Source organism: Suncus etruscus, chromosome 11 (genome assembly GCF_024139225.1).
Source record: "Suncus etruscus isolate mSunEtr1 chromosome 11, mSunEtr1.pri.cur, whole genome shotgun sequence".
Taxonomy (NCBI): domain Eukaryota; kingdom Metazoa; phylum Chordata; class Mammalia; order Eulipotyphla; family Soricidae; genus Suncus; species Suncus etruscus.
The window spans coordinates 47,934,911-47,959,783 of NC_064858.1; the positions used below are offsets into that span (position 1 = coordinate 47,934,911).

The 24,873-nt window shown below is 40.0% G+C and overlaps 1 protein-coding gene across 1 annotated transcript in view; it reads right to left on the minus strand.

Annotated features, from left to right (window-relative positions):
- Positions 1–5,118: 5,118 nt before the first annotated feature.
- The window catches only part of UBE2N (ubiquitin conjugating enzyme E2 N), a 40,489-nt gene continuing 20,734 nt past the window's right edge, over positions 5,119–24,873 (minus strand). The window contains exons 2-4 of the mRNA XM_049782856.1: positions 7,493–7,739; positions 7,178–7,318; positions 5,119–5,951 (exon numbers count right to left, since the gene is read on the minus strand). Coding sequence (XP_049638813.1) covers positions 5,911–5,951; positions 7,178–7,318; positions 7,493–7,739 — 429 coding nt within the window. The 3' untranslated portion in view covers positions 5,119–5,910. The remainder of the gene's footprint in view (positions 5,952–7,177; positions 7,319–7,492; positions 7,740–24,873) is intronic.

Below are 24,873 nucleotides of genomic sequence, written 5' to 3' on the forward strand. Positions count from 1 at the left end.
GTATTTTACATGTAAAATATGTACAGTATTGTCTGTCATCTCTTAAAAGTGAGCTATATATATATTGTATAATTTTCTTTGGTCAGAAACATTTGAACTACCACTTAGGTCAGGATTTTCTTTGTGGCACATAGCATACCACCATATAGTCTGTGCAACCAGCAAGAAATGTATTTATTTTGCAGCAGATACTTCAGTTGTCATTCTTTCTTCATGAGATTCTTCACTATTCAGAACCCATATTGGTAAAATCAGAGTAAAGATGGTCCTCAGACTTGTTTAAAGGAAAGCGCCTACATATCCAGGTGCAACAGTTCAATCTATTACAACAAATAATATTATCTCAACTCTAAATTGGAGGCTGTTCATGCTGGGGGTGGGGGTCACTGGTTCCATGTGCTTCCTATATAAAAGCAAAGCTGCTAGCTAAGAATAAATTGACTTTTAGACACAAATGGCAAGCAACTACCCTGCATGTTTATGGTTGGAATTTTAAGGTGGCATTTTCCACCTAAGCACATAGTCAGGTTTCCTACCATAAATCACAGTTGTATAAAGCAGCAAAACCGAAATAGGGAAGTAATCGTTGTACACACTTCAAGTTGGATTGCATGGTCATTTGAAATAATTGGTGTTAAGAATCTTGAATTTTTATATATATATATATATTTGGAAACATCAAATAAAAAAAGGAAACACTTTTGGAGCTTTTTTAATACAAATGAACCAGGTTTAAGTTGATTATTTGGCTCTTCTCCCATTGATATTTGTTAGTACATTTATATACAGCCTTTCATGATCCTTAATAAGATGTCACCATTGTTCACTCAATGGGTATCTTTCACATCAGATAAAAGATCGATTTTATTGCTGTCCTATACCCCTCCCCCAAAACACCTAATAGTGTATAGAAAATAAAAGCTTGTAAGTTACTAAAAACTCTCCTAGAATTTCCATCTTCAGGATAAAAACACACTATAGATTCACTACCATCAATTGTAGCTTTTTTTAAATAAGTGTAACTGGCCACTCTGCCCCCCCCCCCATTCCCTCATAATTCACCTATCAACTTTGAGATCCTCATATAAAAGTCTAATCTCCCCAAAATCTCACTTGCTTTCTGATTAGGATTGTTAAATAGGAGGGGGACCCAGAAAATTGTGGCTTTTGGCCTGGAACATTGCTCAGGGCTTGGTCCTAACTACACTCAGGGATCACTCCCGGCAGGCTTGGGGAACCATATAGGATGCCAGGATGTACATTTTTACAATACTCATGAAGGAACTTTAACATTCCTGCTACTTAGAAAGTATGTTGGCAGTTAAATGAAATCTCATTTTTACCAACTAGAATCTTTTTCTGCCAGGGGTCTTTGGGATGTATGTATGTATGTCACACAAGCACATGGCTGGCTGGGCCAGACACTTAAGATCTTGGAGTACATTGCCTTTATTTTGGTTATTTCATGGCTAAGGACTTTTGAAATAGCTTTACGATCTTGATCAATAAATCCTAATAGTTCCTAAGTCTCATTTATACCTAGAAAGTTTATAAAGCTTTTTGACTTTTCAAAATTAAGACTTTCATCTGTCAACTGTAGCTCAGATGGTGCCATCCAAAGACTGTTTTGAATAAACTCGATTTGAACTTGTTTGTCTTGGGGCCACACCCATTGATGCTCAGCGGTTGCTCAAACTTAAGTTTTGGCCAGATGGTTTAGGATATGAGAGACTAAATATTCAGCAGTGGGGTGAGATACAATATAAGAGGATGTTTGCTTTGCTTGCAGCAACCCCATTTTATCACCAGAACCACATGGACAACCAGGAGTAAACCCTGAACACAGCCAGGAATAAATCCAAAACGCAGCTAGAGGTAGCCAAAAGGACATATACTATCCCTCCACCCCAATAAAAAGTCAGCAGTTACTATTTGCTTCTGTGCTCACCAAGCAACTGTAACAATCCCATGGAGTCAGCAGAGACTCAGCCAAGCACTTCCCCATCAGGGACACAAAAATTAAGACAAAACAAAAAAAGAAAAAAAATTGAGACAGCTGAAGGGCTGGTAGACATAACTAGGAGGATCCAAACCTATGTTCAATTAAGTCCCACTGTCTCAGGTCAATGGGAACTAGTCCAGTTTGTAAGATAAAGCTGAAGTCAAGCAAGCTCTTAGTGTAGGGGGGCAAGGAAACAAAAAGAATTGCCAGTCTTGGTGGTAGAGTACAGGTCTTTATTCTTTATATTTCTTTCAAGTTACTACATTCGACATATTATGCTTTTGTGATTATCATTTAAAAATAAACCCCTGATATAATTCCTTAGACAGGCATGCTATAGAGCTAAATGAAATGTTGCCCCAACCCCCAAATACATTTTATTCCAGTGAAATTACATTTTTTCTTAAGACTCATAAATTAGGTCATGGCTTTTTAAAAAACTTTTTGGCCAGGTTTTCTAGCTAAGGCTGTATTTCAAACCTTTGCAATGTACAAAAACTGATGTGGCTAGAGTATTCCCCCCTAAAAAAAAAAACAAAAACTTTTTGAACCATCCATCAGAAAGAAAAAATAGTATCCATTCCATCATCCATCCTCTTAGCAAGATTTAGTTCCATTCACCTAACATAGTGTTCATGTCACAGAGGACACTGGTCTTCACGCATCAGTTCTGCAGGCATTGGTTGAAACCCACTAAGATGTTTCTTTCCCATGTTCGCCTTTAACATTGCTAAGCCATTGCACCTGTGGCTTTAAAAGATCTGTTTTGGGCCGGAGAGATAGCGTGGAGGTAGGGTGTTTGCCTTGCATGCAGAAGGACGGTTGTTCGAATCCCGGCATCCCACATGGTCTCCCAAGCCTGCCAGGAGCGATTTCAGAGCGTAGAGCCAGGAGTAACCCCTGAGCAATGCTGGGTGTGACCCCCCCCAAAAAACAAAGATTAATCTGTTCTAAGTGCTTCTGAAATTTTACATTCAATGTTCCTGACTGAAAGTGGGATTAAGTTCTTTTTGATTCAGACCAGGCATATTAGGCAGCCTCTGAGAACAAGAATCTCTTATGGAGAAGCAAATCACAGCGAAGTGTGACCAAATTTTAAAAATCAGAAATGTAAATTCATCAATGGACAGAGCTTACTTTGCAAAGTCATATTTTTTCTTCCCCCAGTTCTGTACGTGTTCTTGTACAAGTGAAATGTGCAATGCCCAGTCACACACAGGCACTCTACACCCCCAAATACTTTCGTTACTCAAGCAGAGCTGGAGCTGGTTATCCAAACCTCAGCCCAAACCCCTACCCCTCAAAACTCCTCAAGATACCTCAGGGAACATGCTCCCAATCTCCTTCACCCTACCACCACCTGCAAAATAGTGTTGAGCATTTATTAAATATTTTATCAATTATTTCCTTCAGCCAAAAGCTTCACCAGGGACAGGACTGCCTGAAGGTCAGGGGGGAGTGGGGAGAAGAGTAGGGTTGGGGCATTATCACCCAGGGAGAGAATTGGGGTGAGGGCTCAGCTTCTCTAGTGGGTGGCCTGCCGAACGATGAGTTTCTGCAGTTGGATCTAGACTACAAGACTTTCATGGGAATTATTTCAATACTGATGTTGAATTCAAACATTTTAATCATTCACATTGGATACAAATAAGGAAGTGGACCCCAAAGCCCCTGCAACTGCCAACTCCCTTGATGTCTTGGCTGAGAAGAAACTGGGCTTTCTGTTCATTGCACTGTCCGAGAGGAAGCAAAATCTTTAAAACACACACACACACACACACCCCTTGGGACTCATCACTACAAAAAGGGGAGAAAAATGCCTGGGAACTACAATTCCATTTGAAATAGAAACATTAACTCTTAGTTCATATCTGCATTTCGCTTGATTCATAAATTCAACAGACACCAGCATCCTGTTTTAGAATTTTGTGGTGGTACAGATTGGTCTGGAAATTTATAAGCTAACATATCACTATCTTGTTATTGAGAACAGTCCCACCTACAAAAAAATAAAAGTCCTCTCTATTCAACTGCTTTGAGTTCCCATTAATGTGGGTCCAGAATCAGTTTGTTTTTTTAGCTGCAAGATACCTTCAGTAAAATTACAGATTAAGTTACAAAGGATAACTCTTAATGGCCTTTTACTTTGCAATACTCGGGTCATAAATGATTTTATTCTTAATCAAACTAACATTTATTTCCAAGCAGTGCATATTTGAAAGGAAACCAGTTACCAGTCATCAGAAACTCCTGTGTTGAAAATGTCATTTTAATAGATAATTCATCTTACATAGGAACACAATAAAATACACCACGTTCTGAAGGAACTCCAGAAGTTACGTGAATCAGAGTAGGGGAAATTCAGATGGACTACAATATCCATTACCTTCAACTGCAAGAGAAAAAGGCTCCAACCTGCAGTTAACAATTACATACCTAGGACTGGCTACATTGATGACCTTGAACATGACAAAAATTTGAAGTAAGTGGGGATGGTAAAGAACAGTTTGAAAAAAATCTGGAGGGCTGAGATTCTGTCAAAGCAGAAACACCTTACCAGGTATCAAAATAAAGAATAAAAGGAGTTCCCATCCCCAACACTTGAGAAATGGACATCAAAATTCATGAACTGCAGGTTCTCTAACCAGAACCTTTCTGGTGATACTGATGTGCAAGCCGGTCACTTGAGACTCCTGATTAGATCTCTTAAGGAAGACTAAGAAATGCAAAACAAGTAGGTGTTTCCAAAAATACACATCAAATGTCGTGTCTACACAAGGTTCTCAAACAAAAAAGATAAGATCATAACCCAAATGCCAGACAAACATGGAAAAACACAAGGTGGAAGTCCTAGAAACACATCACAAATGTTGCTTGGTTGTGATTCTCTTGCAGTTTTCAAGCACTGTGTTACGACACCAACGATCGTCTAAATTAGATAACACAAAAAACATTTCAAATTTCTAGAAGGTCAAAAAAAGAAGTCAGATACTGATGCTTTATGCATGCTCAGGGGCAGCTTATAAATACTCCATTCTCCATTCAGTGATATTATGACAGAAAATCTGCAGTGAGGGGAGAAGAGAGGCAAAATCCATCTCTTGCCATTCAAACTGTCAGGTGGTAAAGATCAAAACACAGCAGTCCATCAGCTTTAATTTTAAATACGATTGTCACACTGAGGAAATGAAATAAACACAGTAAAATAAACTCTACAAAGGCAAAGTAGAATAACAAAAAATATTTTACTAAAACATAAGATTTACAGAAGTTTCCAGACAAGCCATACAAAATGGTCACAAGCTTTTTCTTGAAGGGAGGATTCTACACTTGACAGCAAAGTCACAATCTTATTAGTGAGGGCTGTGGTGTTCGTTTAATGTTCCCGTTTTGGTTTGAACGATCAAGCTTGTCCATCTACAGTGTCTAAATGAAGTTAGACTTGGCTAGAGAGCATATTCTAAAGAACTGGTTAGCTGCTTTTAACCAATGCAATTAGATCACCATAATAAGGGGGGAAGGAGCCCAAAACTTTTAAAACTACTTCCCCCCTCAAAAAAAAAGAAAAAAAGAAAAACACCCACACCCCTGCAGCTAACCCTGACAACTACCTTCATTCACAGTGCTTTATACTTAACCATGATGGGGGAAATGAATAAAAGCAGCAAAGAGCCACTGCTTTTAAACGTTTCACAACAATCCAGATGATACTTCTAGCCTCTGCTCATGCTTTTACAACAGTGAATCAGGACAAGACATAGATTTTCTAATGTGCATTTAATCACCAAAGGACTGAAGATGTCTGGGCTTTTATTCTGTAATGTTTCTAAGACTGTGTCCATTAAATGCAAACGAAAAGGAAGAAGTCTTGGCAGAACAGGAGAAGTGATGCACACTTGATGATCGATTTAAATATTATTCATGGCATATAGCCTAGTCCATGCTCTAGCTGTAGACAAAAACAAACATCCAATTATTATTTTGCTTTCTACATGTAACTTTCCAAAACCTTTTAAAAAGGTAGTAATTATGGAAGAGTGCTACAATCTCTTAAATACTTTATCTAATTAACAAAATAAAATTAAACTCAAGTTTTAAAAATTAACCAGAAGAGACTTGGAACACTGAATGCCTAAAAAAACTGAATTATGAACAACTCTGTAAACCACTGTGTTTACAAAGGTAAAATATAAATGGGGGAACCAGAGCCATGGCACAGCGGTAGGGCATTTGCCTTGCATGCGACTGACCTAGGACGGACCACGGTCCAATCTCCCTGTGTCCTATATGATCCCCCAAGCTAGGAGCGATTTCTGAGCACATAACCAGGAGTAACCCTGAGCATCACCAGGTGTGGCCCATAACTTAAAAAATTTAAAAAAAAAAAAAAAAAAAAGAGGGGGATGGAATTAACCAGAATGAAAAGAGGCATCTGCTATATTTCTAAATATATGTTCCTCCTAATTATGCAAAATTTTGCAAGCACTTACACACACACACACACACACACACACACACACACACACACACACACACACTCAAATCAAATGAATGGCACAAAGAAAAAGCAAGAGGCACACACAAGCATACACCCCACCCCACTTCACCCCACCTAAATCTCTAAAAGTTTGTTCTGAAGAAGCTGCTCGGTAGTAGAGTATTTGCTTTACAGGAACGGCCTTATGTCTGCCACCTAGCTAACCTAGTACAGAAAAGTTTCCATGATTGTGCGTAATGCTATGTATGTCTAGGAAACAGGTGGTTCTTTGTTCAACCATGTATATGTGGGAAAGTCCAAGGTCTATTATCATATGTTAGCTCAGATGACAGAGCATGAACATCTTTAAAAAGGACTTGCATGCATTTGTCAGATCTGATTTATTGATTTATATATGTATGTTTTGTTTATATATAAAATTATATATATTTGTTACCTAAAAGGGGGGCTGGAGCGATAGTACTGTAGTGGGTAGGTTACTTGCCTTGCATGAGGCCAGCCCCAGTCAACCCCTGGTACCCCAATGTCCTCCAAGCCCCACCAGGAGTTATCCCCTTGCCAGATTTTTGGTTTTGTTTTGTTGTAAAATGGTACAGATCATTTAAAAGTGAAAGCTGGAGATGTGCCTCAATAGTGAAGCAGATGGCCTTGGAAGGTAGCAGATGAAGATTAAATACCTGTTTCTATGGCTTGGGCTTCGTTGGTCTTCCACTGCTCCGCAACATCATTTGCTAATGGATCATCTGGATTGGGAGCACTTAACAAAGCCTGGATCGATAGCAGAACTGTGCGGATCTGCAGAGCCGGGGACCACTTATCTATGAAGGTAACAGATCCAAAACAATGAAGCATAAAGAAACTGCATCAGTACCGTGGCATTTCCCTCCCATTTTTCTGATTCTTTATGAAAGGCAAGATTAGCTAAGATTTTCAGAAAGAACCTAAGACAAAGGAATGATCTTAATAGCATTAATGATAAAGATAACACTTACCTTTCAAAATATCTAAACATATTCTTCCCAACTTGTCTACATTAGGATGATATATTTTGGTCATAAAACGTACTTTAGGGGCTGCCATTGGGTATTCTTCTGGAAGGAATAGTTCAAGTTTAAAAGTCCCTCCCTCAAAGGGGGAATCCTGGGGGCCAGCAATGACCACATGAAAATAACGGGCGTTGCTCTCATCTGGTTCTGCTTTAATGCCAGGAACTGGTTCTGCCAGCAAACGCTGGGTTTCCTACAACAAAAAACATAACACATTTGTGAAACAAATGTCACTTCACTAAATATCAAAATAAAAAAATTTTAATTCATCTCCTGAACAGATCTTTTCAAATTTTTCAATTAAGAATCAAAATTTTTTATTTAGCTCATATAATGAGATATTCCGGAAAAACCAATAATCCCAATCAGCTAAATCCAACTGCAAGCAAATACCGATGACATATATTCTCTAGCTGCAAATTATAATAAAACTTGGGAAATAAAATTGATTATATTTTCATGAAAAAAAAAAACCAGAAGAACTCTAGAATAACTTTTCTGGGCTAGAGGGGAAGCAATTCACACTATTTAAACTCACTGTTTAAAAGGGGCTGGAAAAGAGACGGCAGGATTTAAGGAATATGATTTCCTTGTGACCTACACAGGTCCCCAGAATCACAAACCCTGGGTGGGTGGGTGGAGTCCTGAAGGCCCCTACACATAGCTGATTTGGTCCAGGAATCCAGGGCCACATCCCTTTTTGCTACATTGCCAACTTTGCTCCTACCAGATTAGATAGATGCTTTACAAATCTTCAACCTGCGGAGCCTATTCCTATCTCAGGGAGTTTGCAGTTGAACCCCACCCCCACCCCACAATTACACGGCTCTCTTCTTCAGCTTCTAAACTCTTCATTCAAACCACAAAATGTGTTTTCTCAATATAGCCTCTATAACTGTCTGCACACCCCATCCTTCCCTCTCTTCTATACTCCCCATCTCCACAACACCACTAGCATAATCCATGCCTCACTTATATTGTTAAGAACAGAAGCTCCATAAAAGGCGATGTTTCAGTCTGTTTTGTTCACTGCTATATCCTTAACACAGGGAACTGTGCCTGGCACCATAGATGTTCAATAAATACTTGTTCAAAATCTATTTAATATTACAATGAATAAATCCTAAGAATTTCATTTTAATGTCAGTAAAGCACTGTTTTTCAATAGGATATGCACATTTCAGGAAAAAAGCTAAAAGGAACTACTTATTTAGGGTGGGAAGGATTCTTTCACTTAAAATGATGTATTTTTAACTGGAAAAATATTAACAATAAGCATACAAACTGGAAACTATGTGTCTAAGCCTATAATATTTGTAGTATATATTTCACATCTTAAGTAGGCATGTGCAGTCCAAAAAGTTTAGATAACTGGTTTATAATTATAAGCTTTGAGTATAAAAAACACTGATAGGCAGAGAACTCAAAGACCAGGAGTGCATGCTCACAGAATCCCAGTTCTAATCTTGGTACCAAGTGGGCCTCTGGGACCTCTAGGAGCACTATCTAGGGTTAACAGACTCCAAAAGAACAGAAGTGGCTCAAAATCATGCAAAAATACTGGGAAATACTGACTGAGAATAATCTATGAAGCCAGGGAGGGCTCAGGAGCAGGTCATTTGCCTTGCACAAAAGCAATTTAAGTTCAACCCCCTGAGCCCCATATAGTCCTGATCTTCACTGTGTGTGACCCAAGAAATAAAAATTACTGTATTCACACTGCCTTCACTTAAGAAAAATATATAGCCTATTGGACTACTTCATTCTATATATAGAGAGAGAGCACCAGCCCATTTTGTCAGCAATATATTGAAACTGTCACAAGATGCATATGAACTAAATCCCTTTCCCCTCCCAAGTATGGTTAGGCTCAGAGCCCAAGTAATACACTTAATACTTTAGTTCAAGACTAGTTTATTTTGGGCCCGGAGAGATAGCACAGCAGTGTTTGCCTTGCAAGCAGCCAATCCAAGACCTAAGGTGGTTGGTTCGAATCCCTGTGTCCCATATGGTCCCCCGTGCCTGCCAGGAGTAACCCCTGAGCACCGCAGGGTATGGCCCAAAAACAAACAAACAAAAACAAACAAACAAAAAAAAAGGCTAGTTTATTTTAATTGTGTCAATCCAAGGACAAAAAACTGAAGCGGTATGGGGCCAGAAAGATAGCACAGTGGTAGGGTGTTTGGCTTGCACGCGGCCAATCTTGGATAGACTCTGATTCAATTCCTGGCATCCCATATGGTCCCCCGAGCCTACCAGGAGCGATTTCTGAGTGCAGAACCAGGAGTAAACCCCTGAGCGCTGCCAGATGTAACCCAAAAACCAAAAAAGTTGAAAGGAGGGAGTGAGGGAGAGAGGAAAGAAGGGGAGGAAAGGGGAGGAGAAGGAAGGAGAGGGGAGGGGGAGGGGGAAGGGAAGGGGAAGGGAGGGGAAGAGAATGGAAGGAGGAAGGGGAGGGAAGGGAAGGGAAGGGAAATGCTAGACCTGAGTGCTCTCAAGTTGCAATGATGAAGGCCCATCTAGAGGCCAATCTTTGCATTTAGGAAAGAAAAGATCCTAAGGATGGACAATAGAAAGGACTGAATTACAGCAATTCCTTGAACTCTGCCCTCTTCTATCTTCCTTTCATTTCTGCCCTCTTACTTTTATTTTCCTTTCTTTATGCTCCTTTCTTTCTTTTTTTTGGTCCCAAAGGTCCCATATTTTTCAGAAAGCCTTTTTTTAAAAAGGAAAGCTAGGGGAAAAGAGAAAGTTTAGGTCCACAAGCCACAAACACATATCTATAAAGTGTTCAGGGGATGGTACAGTGAACAGAACAATTTTCTTGCGTAAAATCAATCCGGGTTCGACTCATTAGCATCTCACATGTTCCCTGGAGCACTGGCAGAAATGACTGCTGAGCATTGCAGGTCTATAGCTCCACTGCAAAAAGAAAATTTTGTTCAGAAGGGCCTCCAAGATCATATTGCAAATCATATCTCAGTACACACTGAGATAAAGAATCATTTTCTCATTTTCAGTTCACCCTAAATTCAGAGTCTTCCCAAAGAGTTTGCTATTGTTAACTAAACCTGTGTGGACTGATTTCTAAATTTAATCACGACACATTCTATAATAAGTTCCTAAGTGTGGAAAACCTTTTAAATCACTTTCACATGCTCTCAGGTTCTAAGGGATGTATTTGGATACAATGAACAGATGCTTAATCATTAAGCCTAAGAGGAGTTATTTACAAAGCCACAGCATAAATTTAAAAAGAAGAAAATATATATCCAAACCAAATGAAACATGTTAAAATGCCTGCATATGAAAATCTCAGCATTCATAGAAATTGATGTCATTCTTCCCCCTCTAAAAGGGAAAAAACGGATAGATCTTACTACTCATCACACATTAATTTAGAAACAGCTTTTCTTTTTATTTATAGGTCACTCCCAGCAGTGCTCAGAGGTTACTCCCTGGCTCTGCATTCAGAGATCATTCCTGGCAATGCTTGGGGACCATATGGGATGCTGGGGATCAAACCTGGACCAGCGCATACAAGGCAAACACCCTACTTGCTGTGCTGCTATGCCCCTTGAAACAACTCTTTTTTTATACTAGTCTTTGGTAGAAAAGCAGTGAAGAAATGTGAATTCTTCAAGTCTGGAAATAAAAGAAGTTCAAATTTCTACTGCACTGAATCTTATTTCCTTAGGCTTATCAAATAAGCAAGATATTGAATTCCAGATCTAGGAAGCAATCTCCTACAGATTCTCTATTCACTTGATTATTTTTTGATCTCGGGGAATGATACAGAATGCCGAGTTTGAATTCGGGTCAGCTGTGTGCAAGGAAAGTGTCCTACCCACTGTACAATCTCTCCAGTCCTAGTTATACACTTGTTATTCATTCATTCCTAATTTCCTTTTGGGGGCCATACTTCGTGATGCTCAAAAATCATTCTTGGCAGTGCTTGGAAAACCATATAAGATGCCAGGGATCAAACCTAGGTTAGCAGCATGCAAGGCAAACTCTCACTCCGCTGTACTCTCTCCAGCCCCTGCACCAAAGTGCTTATTACTAATGGGCTTGCTCTTGAGTTCGTCTTCTCCCTTGAACCAAGATCTCGCTTGCATATCTCTATGTATCTTTGCTCGCTTTTTCCACTCTGGAGAAGCCTATGTGCTCTCCTGAAATTGTACTTCTCTTTATCCTCACATTTAAAGAAGATTCATTCAATGAAAAAACTATCTTGTTTCACTGAAGTAACTTTTTTAAATTACTACTAATATTTTGTCTCAGAGGAGCATATCCAGTAGTGCTCATAGAACCATATGCAATTTGGGGGAATCAAATCCAGCTGAATGAATACAAGGCATGTTAACCCATTTTTCCCCATCCCATAATAATTTTGGGGGCCTACACCCAACAATGCTAAGGGCTCATTCCAGATAGTATTCAGAAAGAGACAGAACTATTTTGTTTAACCCAAAATAGTATCCTAACATATAGTCAATAAGAAAAGTTATATACATTTTTTTCCTTTCTTCAAACTGTCTCCAAATGACAATGTGACCTATACTTGCAATATAAGTTGAAATAATTACATGGGCTTAGTATCTACCATATAGACAAGTGAAACACAAGACAACCTCTTCTAATGATGCTTTTTTTATGTAATTAATAATAATTTGGAGGGACAAGATGGCAAGGGGAAGAGCAAGAGGGAATCTGGGGACACTGGTGGAGGAAAATGTGTACTGTGGTGAAGGGATGGATGGGTGTCGGACACTGACTGAAATTCAATCATGAACAACTTTGTAATTGTATCTCAGTGATTCAAATAGAACTGTTTTTTGTAAAAAGAATAATTTCTGGGACTACAGTGATAATACAGTGGGGAAGTGTGCTTGCACTGCATGTGATTAACCTGAGTTCAATCCTTGGCACCCCTTATGGTTCCCTGAGACCCATCAGGGGCAATCCCTGAGCAGAGCCAGGAGCAAGTCCTGAACACTTCCATGTGTGGCCAATAAATTAATAATTTCTTTAAAAAAGAATTCCATTTATAGTAAAATGAAGCAGGAAGTGCACTTGCCTTGCATGTGGCAACCCAAATTGTATTTCCAGTATCCCATATGATCCCCCAAATCTGCCAGGAATAACTCCTGAGGGCAGAACCCAGAGTAACCCCTGTTTCTCCCATATACACACTTAACAAAGAGACTGGAGATAGTACAGGGGTTACTGTGCTTGCCTCACACGTTGTCAAACCTAGTTTAATGTCCAATACCACATGGTTCCCTGAAAAACAACCAAAGCAACCTTCAAATTTCACTAATGTTGGCCCAACTCCCCACCATAACAATTTTTAAATTCTACAGTTAATTTTATACAAGGTTATATAAGATATCAATACATGTGTTACTGTTTTTCATCATGACAAGATTACCTTCATTAATGTTTAAAATCATAAACAATGATTAAAAATACATGGGGGGGGGCGGGCAAAAAAAATACTGCATGGACAGAGCCAGAAAGAAAGCTCAATGGAATAGACTACATGTTTGCAGTTTTAAGTCCTAGCACTGCATTGTCCCCCAAGTACAAGTAGGAGTGACTACCAAGCACTACCGAGGCAGCCTAAAAATAAACAAACAAAACTTATATAAATAAAAATTAATTTAAACAAACCAACCGTATGATGATATAAAGGTAAACTGATGAAGAATGATTTTTACTTTTATAGTGTACAATACCCTCTAGTGGACTTTACTAAGACAACTTAAGTGTAGTATCCCTATAGCAATTTAATCATATCCCTGTAACTCCTATAACTTAAACCCCAAAGAGAAAATTGAAACTGTAGCCTAAATAGAAGCTGGAGTATGTATGGTAAGTGTCAAAAATTTGGTTAACCTAGTCAGGTAACAGTTGAAACAAGGGGTCAGAGAGATAGCATGGAGGTAGGGTGTTTGCCTTGCAGGCAAAAGGACAATGGTTCGAATTCCAGCAACCATATGGTGCCCCGAGCCTGCCAGGAGTGATTTCTGAGAGTAGAGCTAGGAGTAACCCCTGAGCACTGCCAGTGACCCCCCCCCCCCAAAAAAAAAAGCTAAAACTGAAATTTTAGACCTGGGCTTGATTTCTGAGCACATCCAGGACTGATTCTTGAGCAGAGGCAAAAACCTGAGGATCACCAAATATGATACAGAAACTATATGTAATGATAATAAAAACAAGTAAGTACAGAGCCAGAGTGAGAGTATCACGAGTAGGGCTTGCACACAACTGACTCAGGTTTGATCCCCAACATCCCATATAGTTCCCCATGTATCACTAGGAGTATTTCCTGAGCACAGAGCTAGAGTAACCCAAGCATCACTGAGTGTGGCCAAATAAACAAATGCTTGTTTGTTGAAAAATGTATGCAGATGTAGGTAAAACACAAAACAATGAAAAAGAATTATTATACCTACTGTCAGGTGGCATAATAATTTAAGATAACTTTAGTTACAATGGACAAAAACTTGAAAATCTTAACACACTTGTCCTCAAAACTATTCTTGAACAAAATTCCTAAATTTCCTCATCTACCACATCTTGATTATTTTGCTCTGCAACATATACCAGGTTTTCAGATTTTTTTTTTGGTCTTTTTTCCTTTCCTAAGTGAACAGTCTATACACTAGAAGAAGGGTCTAAAAATCAAAGACCATTGCCAAGTAGGTGATGGTCAATACTACCTATGTGGGAGCAATCAATGAACAACAATTGCAACAGTAAATTCAAAAAACAGATAAAATTGTGAGTCTTAGGGAATGGCACAGTGGCCAAAAAAAAACTGCCAGAGTGCACAGTCACAAACTGGAAACCAATGTTACTACATGTGCCAAACCGGTCACTGAAGTTCTATCTCCACACAAGACTACGTGCTCTTTGGCACACTCCCAAGCATACTGTGCACGCCACAACTATAGGAATAATGCCAGGGCGAAGAGAGTGCACAGGGTTAAGGCACTTGCTTTCAATGAAAGTGATCTCAGTCCTATCGCCAGCACCCAACACTGCTCATGCCCCCCCCAAAGTACTGCCAGGATAAACCCTGAGCACCTCTGGTTATGGACCAACAATTCGCAACCTTTACCACCCACCTCACCAAAAAAAGAATTGCGACCCCCAGTGGGCACATATAAGCTCCAGGGGTAAAGTATGCAATTCTAAGCAAGTACCTCAGCTGCATGTTTGTATGTATGTATGTATGAGCACTGCAACCAGATGTAATCCTGGTGAATAATACCACAACCACAGTGCAAGTACCAAGGACAAGCATATGTTGACATCTGGTTATTACAAGTGTTCTACATGTGCACCTCATTTAATCTTCATATTCATAGCTGCACACCAAAGACCAATGCTAGCAAGCGACAGAGACAGATTAAAACCCAGCTTCGGGGACTAGAACAAAAGTACAGTAAGTGGGTTGTTTGCATTGCAAACAGCTGAACTGGGTTTGATCCATGATATCCCATATGGCTCCTGAGCACTGCTAGGCGTGATCCCTGCACATCACTAGGTGTGGCCCCAAAACAAAACAGTAACAACAAAATTCCTATTGAGCTCTATCTACTTAGTCTGACTTCAGAGTCTGTTTTCTTCATCTCAGTAGAATACACAGGAAAATATCAATACAGAAGACAATAAATAACGAAGTTTGGAGAAAAACTATTAGTACAGAAGTTATGGAAAGGCTAGTTTAGGCAACTACAACCACAAAGACATACTTCATGAAAGGCAAATTTAAGACATGTCATTATTTTTCTTATTTTATAGGGATGGGCAAGTAAAGACCTATATGGAAATAGGTCTTGTTAAAATAGAGATTTCTGGGTGGGCCGGAGAGATAGCATGGAGGTAAGGCATTTGCCTTTCATGCAGAAGATCAATGGTTTGAATTCTGGCATCCCATATGGTCCCCTGAGCCTGCCAGGAGCGATTTCTGAGCGTAGAGCCAGGAGTAACCCCTGAGCGCCACTGGGTGTAACCAAAAAAAAAAAAAGAAGAAATTTCTGGGCCAGAATGATAGCACAAATGGGTATGATGTTTGTCTTACATGTGGCTGACATATGGGATCCCTAGCATCCCATATGTTTCCCTAAATAAACTATCAGGAGTAATTCTTTAGTGTAAAGCAAGTAGTAACCCCAAGCATCACTGGGTATGACCCCAAAATCAAAAAATAAATAAATGATACACTGGACCAAAAAATGCATATATGGTATATATCATTCTAACTTAGAACAGCGGTAATTTTTTTTAATTTGTGTATTTTAGATTTGAGGAGTATATAAAAGTGGTTAGTGAGTAGGAAAGAATCCTTTGAATTTGTAAGTGAAGTGAGAATAAAAGTGGCAACATGTTTCCATAGGATAAATATTATGAGTGGTATATTATCAAAATCTGGTACATTTATACTTTAAGTACTCAGGGAGAGGAGAATAAGAGAGACATACTGCTTTTGTTATTAAATGAAACCCAAGAAGAAAAGTATTGAGGATAATAACCTCTATCAAAGAGCTACCTAGTTTAATGGACTCCCCCAGGTGGGAAGATGTATTTTGGATGGTATCATTCCCCTTGTCAATAATCATTAAGTAAAGACATCTGCTGCTTCTGGGACTGGCTTTTTTTTTTTTTTGGTTTTTGGGCCACACCTGGTAACACTCGGGGGTTACTCCTGGCTATGCGCTCAGAAGTTGCTCCTGGCTTGGGGGACCATATGGGACACCGGGGGATCAAACCGCGGTCCGTCCAAGGCTAGCGCAGGCAAGGCAGGCGCACCTTACCTTTAGCACCACCGCCCGGCCCCGGGACTGGCTTTTCAACCCAAAAGGTTTTCATATACTTGTTCAGAAAAATCATAAAATCAACTTAAGTAGAATTAGCTATGCTCTCCTATAACTTATCTGGCGTGATTGTATATGCATAAGTCTGTGTATGTAATACAAAAAGATATCCTTAAGAGTAGCCCTATTTGTTCATATATCTTGTTTGCTTGTTTTTGGGCCATATCTGGTGGAGTTCAGGGGTTACTCTTAAAATCTTTTTTAAAAAATGTGTTTTAATGTATGATCATCAGTAAATGTTTTGATTTGTATTACCTGTATACCCAGAGTCATCTAAAAAATTTCTCAGCCTGGGGCCGGTGAGGTGGCGCTAGAGTAAGGTGTCTGCCTTGCCAGCCCTAGCTGAGGAAGGACCGCGGTTTGATCCCCCAGCGTCCCATATGGTCCCCCCATGCCAGGGGCGATTTCTGAGCGCTTAGCCAGGAGTAACCCCTGAGCATCAAACGGGTGTGGCCCAAAAAAAAAAATTTCTCAGCTTATTCGTGGAAAAATTTTAGAAGTCCTGGTGGAGAAAATGTAATCAACCCTTTTCCTAAATCACTAGTAGTTACTTCAAGCTTCAAACATGATCACAACAAAATTTAAGCACTAAACATCTTAGAACTCCATAAATAGTGAAGGCCCAAACTCCAAATTTATTGGAGGCACATATAAAAATTACAGGTGGTTCAGATTAACATTCACAATCCAACTCTGCCATTGGTATAATTTTGTCCAAACTCCAAACCAACAGAAAGAAAGTTAAATGGTCCTGTCCCCCACCCTCACACTGCTTCACTATAAATCAGAAAACAAGGTATTAGGGGTTCTGCCCCAGATGTTTGCCCCACCAAAAACACATTCTCTTGAATAATTCTGCCACACAGCTCCAATAAAAGACCATTAACACATTATAGTCTGGACAGATCTAGGAGATCTTTAATGCAGGAATGTTTTTTATTCTAGAATTTCAGGTTATTATTTTGTTCCTTGACAAAGCACCAAACAAGTTAGCTTTAAGATAAGTGAAATAAGGGGCTAGCTAGAGCAGGGGTCTCAAACTCAATTTACCTGGGGGCCGCAGGAGGCAAAGTCGGGGTGAGACAGGGCCACATAAGGTATTTGGCTTTCCAAATATTCACGATAAAAAATCACATTAGTAAGAAAAAAATCGCATTACACATTTGCATACCCCGAACGGAACTGCTCGGGGTATGCGAATGTTTAATGCGATTTTTTTCTTACTAATGCGATTTTTATTGCGACTATTCGGTAAGCGAATAATCGCGAATACTACAATATTTGAAAGCCGGCCGCAGGCCACAAAATGTTGTTCGGAGGGCCGCAAACGAGTTTGAAACCCCTGGGCTAGAGAAAGCACAGCGATAGGGCATTTGCCTTGCAAGCAGTTGACCCAGGACTGACATTTGTTCAAATCCCGTCCCGTATGGTCCTACGTGCCTGCCAGGAGAGATTTCTGGGCACAGAGCCAGGAGTATCCCCTGAGTGCTGCCGAGTGTGGACCACCCCCTCCAAAAAAAAAAGATGAGTGAAATAAGCAGTTCTCTATGCCTAGCCAGATATGATGTAACCAACCATCTATATACAATGAATGCTAAATTAAAATATATCCACTTCATGTGGACAAGGTAAGTCCAAAAACACAACATAAAATAGTTTTTAATATTTCAATTAAGTGTTGTGCTAGGGTGATGTAATTGTTTAAAATTTGAGCTGAGGGGCCAGAGCCATAGCACAGTGGGTAAGGCAGTTTGCCTTGCACACAGCTGACCTGGGTTCGATCCCTGGCATCCCATATGGTCCCCCAAGCCTGTCAGGAGCAATTTCTGAGTGCAGAGGCAGGAATAATCCCTGAGCGCCATTGGGTGTGACTCAAAATTATTTTTTTTAGAAAGAGAACCAAAATGATTGTTTCAACAATTTTATACATCTAGTCAAACTGTGTGTGCCAATAGGATTAATATCTATTTTAAATTATGCAGTAACAGCCTTAAGAGAAAAAAGCGGGTGTACATCTTGAACATACTAAGATCAAAAGTAATTACATCTTTTCCACCTGAGTACCTGTTGAGATTCCAAGGATTTACATTATATGAATAGGAAACAGAATTTAAGCAGTGGAACAATGAAAGAGCAAAGGAATGATATGAAGGAAAAAGAAGGAGGGGTGGGGAACAGGGCCAATAAAATAACTTCCCGCACTGGCTGCTAAACTGAAAAAAATCAGGCAAATCTGGGGGGGGGGGGGGAAGAAGGAAGTTCTGAGGGAGGGAGGGAGGGAGGAAGGGAGGGAGGGAGGGAGGGAGGGAGGGAGGGAGGGAGGGAGGGAGGGAGGGAGGAGGGGAGAGAGGAAGGGAGGGAGGGAAGGAAGGAAGGAAGGAAGGAAGGAAGGAAGGAAGGAAGGAAGGAAGGAAGGAAGGAAGGAAGGAAGGAAGGAAGGAAGGAAGGAAGGAAGGAAGGAAGGAAGGAAGGAAGGAAGGAAGGAAGGAAGTTCTGACAGGGACATGAAGGGAACCAGCAGGAGGGCTGTTGACCAGCTGTGTAATGAGCTTCCCCCCAACCCACTCTCATATCCTTTAGTTCATGAACCCCAGAAAAACAGAAGGAAAACACCACGCTGCAAAGGATACAATGGGGAAACAATGGTTGAATACCACAATGTGTAGAGAATGATGGTGGCTTTTAGCTCTACAGACCCAACAAGTACCAGCGACCTATATAGCTTTTCCAATAAAGACTTTAGTGAGGAAATCTGGAGAATGCTCAAAGAATTCAAAGAAACCTTGGAATGAAACGAACAAATAAGAAATCAGGTAAGAATCAAGAGGATATGAAAGCAGAAACGAGAAAACTTCAAACCTAAATAACAGGATTGGAAAACTTGGTAGGCAAAATGAAAACCTCACTGGAAAACCTCACCAGCAGAGTAAATGTGGCTGAGGAAAGAATCGGTGATCTGGAAGATAAAATGCACAACAACTCCGTACAACAGAAGAGACTGAAAAACAGCCTTAAAACAAAAGATGGAAAATTCCCCAAAGAATGTGAACAGATGAAAATAGAGGTTTGGGAAGAATCAACAATCAAGGACATTGCTGAGAAACTCCCAAAGCTAAAGAGTGCATGTAACCAAATCCTGCATGCCTAAAGAGTACCACTAAAAGAGATCCAAAGAAAAGCACTTCAAGTTACATCCTAGTCATACTGACAAATATCACCACAGATATGGATAGAATACTGAAGGCAGTAGAATCAAAAGGAGCATCCTTAAGATTTACAGCAGACATACATTCAGGTTTGAAGGAAGAATACACAACAGCTTCATGGATAAACAGAAACTTTACAGACTCAAAACCAGCCTTAAAAGAACTGAAAAGTCGTCTTTAAGAAAAAAACCAACAAACCAAACTCCTACTAAAAAGATAACACTAAAACCCATGACAATCATCTCTCAATGTCAATGGACTAAATATACAAGTTAAGAGACAGAAGGCAAAACAGGACAAAAAGTTGAATCCAAAGTTCTGCTGCCTACAAGAAATATATCTGAATAATCAGAGCAAAGGACCCAATATCTAAAGTTGGAGAAAAATCATTCAAGTAAGCAACTCCCTTTTTATTTTGGCTGGGGTGGCCACACTAACAGCAGATGGCACAGATTTTAGACTTAAAAAGATAAGGGACAGAGATAAGGGACATTTCTTAATAATCAAGGGATATGTACAATAGGAATAAATCACACTCAAACATATACGCACCCAATGAGGAACCAGCAAAATATTCAAAACAAGTGCTGATAGAGTTGAAAGAAGACGTCAATAGCAACACAGTAATAGTGGGGGACTTCATTATGGCTTTCCATCCCAAGAAAACTGGATACACATTCTTCTCCAATGCACATGGGTCATTCTCCAAGACAGACAATATGCTGAGCCACAAAACATACCTCCAGGGGCCGGAGAGATAGCATGGGGGTAAGGTGTTTGCCTTTCATGCAGGAGGTCATCGGTTCAAATCCCAGCATCCCATATGGTCCCCCGTGCCTGCCAGGAGCAATTTCTGAGCCTGGAGCCAGGAATAACCCCTGAGCACTGCCGGGTGTGACCCAAAAACCACCAAAAAAAAAAAAAAAAACCATACCTCCATAAAATTAAGAAGATGGAAATTTTAACAACTACCTTTTCAAATCATGATGCACTGAAATTAGAAGTGAATTACAGATACAGGGAAAAACTTTAACAACTGAAAATTAAACAGTTCACTACTGAACAACCAGTGAGTCAGAGACAAAATCAAACATGAAAAAAAATAAGAATTATCAGAATTTGTGGGACACCACAAAACCAGTACTAAGAGAAAAATTTATAGCTTTGCAAGTACTTTGCAAGTACTTACCAGGAAGGAAAAGGGGCTAGATAAATAATTAAGTGGCACAGCTTATAAAACTGAAAAGTGATCAAAATGAATCAAAAATAGGCAGACAAGGGCCAGAGCGGTGGTACAAGAGGTAGGGCATTTGCCTTGCATGCACAAAACCTAGGACAGACTGTGGTTCAATTCCCCACCCCCACCCCATATGGTCCACCAAGCCAGGAGTGCATAACCTGATAGATTCACTAGTGAATTTTTCAGACTTTTCAAAAGGACCTACTGCCAATCCTTTATAGGCTCTTAAAGGTAGCTGAAGAAACAGAAAAACTCCCAAATAGTTTTTACAAACCTAACATCACCCTGATACCAAAAGCAGAGGTGCCACACACAAAAAAAGAGAACTACAAACCAAAATCTTTTGGGGGCGAGAGGGTGAGCCACACCCAGCAGAAAGCAGGGGTTTCTCCTGGCTCTGAGCTCAGAAATCACTCTTAGAAGGCTTGAGGCGGGCCCAGTGAGATAGCACAGCGGCAGCTGATCCAGGACCAAAGGTGGTTGGTTCGAATCCCGGTGTCCCATATGGTCCCCCGTGCCTGCCAGGAGCTATTTCTGAGCAGACAGCCAGGAGTAACCCCTGAGCACCGCCGGGTGTGACCTAAAAATCAAAAAAAAAAAAAAGGCTTGAGGCATCATAGGGAAGCCAGGGATCAAACCTTGGTCAGTCCCAGGGCAAATGCCCTACACTCTGCTATTGCTCTGTAGATAAAATGCACAACAACTCCATACAACAGAAGAGACTGAAAAACAGCCTTAAAACAAAAGATGGATTTTGGGCCCAGCAAATTTGCACATAGCTTAGTAGTGTTAATACTTTAGGGTAATAATTTCATAAGTCAAATTAGTTCAGAAGCTGTAAAGTGCAAATACTAAGCAAGATAAAGGAAGAAAGAAGTCAGAGAGCCAACAGGAGGCCTAGATTAGATCTCAAGCATTCGCTGGTCCTCTGAATGTGGCTGGAAAGTGAACCCTAAGCACTGCAGCAGAGTACAGATCCCCTGAGTCACAGAAAAAAAGATTATGGAGATAGTATCCAGGAATCTTCCTGCCCTGTGTACATAAATTCTCTCAATCTTTCTCACTCTATTATAAAGCCTTTACAGCAGGGATCTCAAACTCAATTTACCTGGGGGCCGCATAAGGGATTTCGCTTACCGAATACTGCGATATTTGAAGGCCAGCCACGGGCCACAAAATGTTGTACGGAGGGCCGCAAAGGGCCCGCGGGCCGCGAGTTTGAGACCCCTGCTTTACTGTATTAGCAAAATGGGCAATATTTCTGTTGCTTGCAATCACATTTTTCTAAGACATCTGTTGTACAATATTAGCTGTATGATTAGTGGTAAAAAGAAAATAAAAAATTAACAAAGCATTAACATTAACATCAATATTTTAAGTTGAATGTTAAGAGGAAACTAGTCTTCAACAAATGGTGTTGGACAACTGATAACCACCTGTAAGAAACTAAAAATTGACCGATACCTCACATCTTACACAAAAGTCAACTCAAAATGGATTAAAGACCTTGAAATCAGACTCGAATCTATAAAGTTTATTGAAGAAAAAATAGGCAGAACACTCCAAGACTTATATATCAAAAAAAGTCTTTGAGGATAGAATGCCAATGGTAAGAACTTTAGCATCAAATATAAATAATTGGGAATACATCAAACTAAAAAGTTTCTGCATGGCAAAAGAAACCCTACTTAATACTAGGAGACAGTTAACAGAATGGGAAAAAATTTTGCACTCTACGTCAGATAAAAGGCTGATACAAAGCACTCAGAAAGGTGAGCTCCAAAAACTCTAATGAAGTCATAGAAAAATGAGGAGAAGAAATGAACAGACACTTTTCCGAGGACCAAAAGATGGCCAACAGACACATGAAAACATGCTCACCTTCACTTATCATTAGGGAAATTCAAATCAAGACAATAATGAGGTACCATCTTACACCAGTGAGGATGGCTCACATCAAAAATGGAACCAATCTCTGTTTGGCAGGGATGTGGTAAGAAAGGAACTCTCATCCACTGATGGTGGGAATGATGCCTGGTACAACCCCTATGGAAAAGTGTGTGGAGAGTGCTCAGTAAACTCAGAATTGAGCTCCCATATGACCCAGCAATTGCTCTCCTAGGTATCTATCCCCAAGTTGAAAGGACATTCATCCCAAAGCATGTGTGTACTCCACTATTTATCGCAGCACATAGTACAATAGCCAAGATTGGAATCAACCTCAATGCCCAACAAGTGAGTGGATCATGAAGATGTGGAATGAAATACTATATAGCAGTTAGAAATGATACAATCATGGATTTTGCAGCAACATGGATGGATCTACAAAATATTATGTTAAGCCAAAAGATGAATATAGAATGGTAGCACTTTTCTGAGGCACTTAGAATATACACCATATATACATGTAATATTCCAAGAACAAATACAATGGTCTAATAGGGTAGAAACTCCAAGCACTGTAGTTGTCAGCATTTACTGGAAAGCAGTGTTCAGAACAAGTGGAAGAGGAACAACACAAAGCCTCGACTAAGAAACCAGCAGCAATGGAAACAATGGTTTAGAGCAGGGGTGGCGAACATGCAGTTCTCGGCTCCCGAACAAAATGAATGCGGCTCTTTGCCTCTTATCATTATTTTGTATACTGTGGCTCTTTGCCAAGTTTGGATTTTGTTCTGCTGCTTCTGAGGAGGGACCACCCTCAGGCTGCGTCATCCCGTCTCCCATCCCTCGGACCTCGGAAACAACTGCAAGGGCCAGCGAGCGGGGGGGGGGGAATCTTTGTGTCACATGTGGTGTCACATCTTGCACACCCTCACCATCACTGCAGGATTTTGACCCTCACTCAAAATGGCAAAATGCAATATGTGTTTAATATATTATTGTTAAAATTAGGTGCTTTTGTGTGTGTGTTTTGGCAGGTCACTGCGTGGCGTGGCTCTCTGACTCTCACAGTTTAAAATTTTGGCTCTTTGTGTCGAACTTGTTCGCCACCCCAGGTGTAGAGTGAACAGGTAGGTCATCAGCCTTTTACTACAAAGACCTATCATAATGTCTTAGGGAGCTTATACACAGATACAGGTGAAGAATATGATTGGAAGCCAGAGACTCCAGCAGCAGCGTTTCCTAATAATGTGTTTTAATGCCTTAATCTTACTAGGTATAAAATAACCTCTCAGCTTCTCTGTCCACAGGGATTCTTTGATACAAAGGGTAGACACCCTACTTTGACACCTCGGTGCTCAGTCATACTAACTACCATATTCTCATTGCACTAAAAAAATATCTTGATAAAATGCTCTTTTTCTCTGGTTTATTCCTCTATTAGGACCTGAAGCATATGATCATTCAGACCACTGAAACAGTTAACTGCAAACCACAGACTTATATTACAGGACCTACTCATCAAACACGCTTGGACAAATTATCATTCCCTTTCTCTCTCTTTTCTTCTCTCTTCTCCCTATTTCTTTCCTTCTCCCCCTTTCTTCTTCTTCCTCTTCTTCCTCATCATCAACTCAATCTATGTCAAATAAAAAATCTATGCCAAATAGAACTGTTAGGTTCTCTTTAGGAAAGGAACTTCGATACATAAGATGCAGCGAACACATACTACATAGGGTAGCCACCTACATAGGTAGGCCTCATTAACACATTGTTTAGTACTCGAGACACGAAACCTGTGTATCCTAAAGTGCTCCAGCCATTATCTAACCCTGAAACCTTCATTTAGCAAGGCTCAACCCCATCACTGATGAAATGCCCAGAAACTGGAAAAACTTCCCAACTCCGACACACTGACCCAATCTCTTTTATTTATTATTTTTAATTTATTTTTACTATATTTACCTATTTTTTGCTCTCCCTTCCTCTTTTTCTTAAGCTATACCTAAGCTAATTATCTTAATTCTAGTCCTTAAGAGCTCAGACCCATCCTATTAGAGTCAGACCTCTAACAGCACCTAATATATGTCTTTATGTGGACATGAGTAC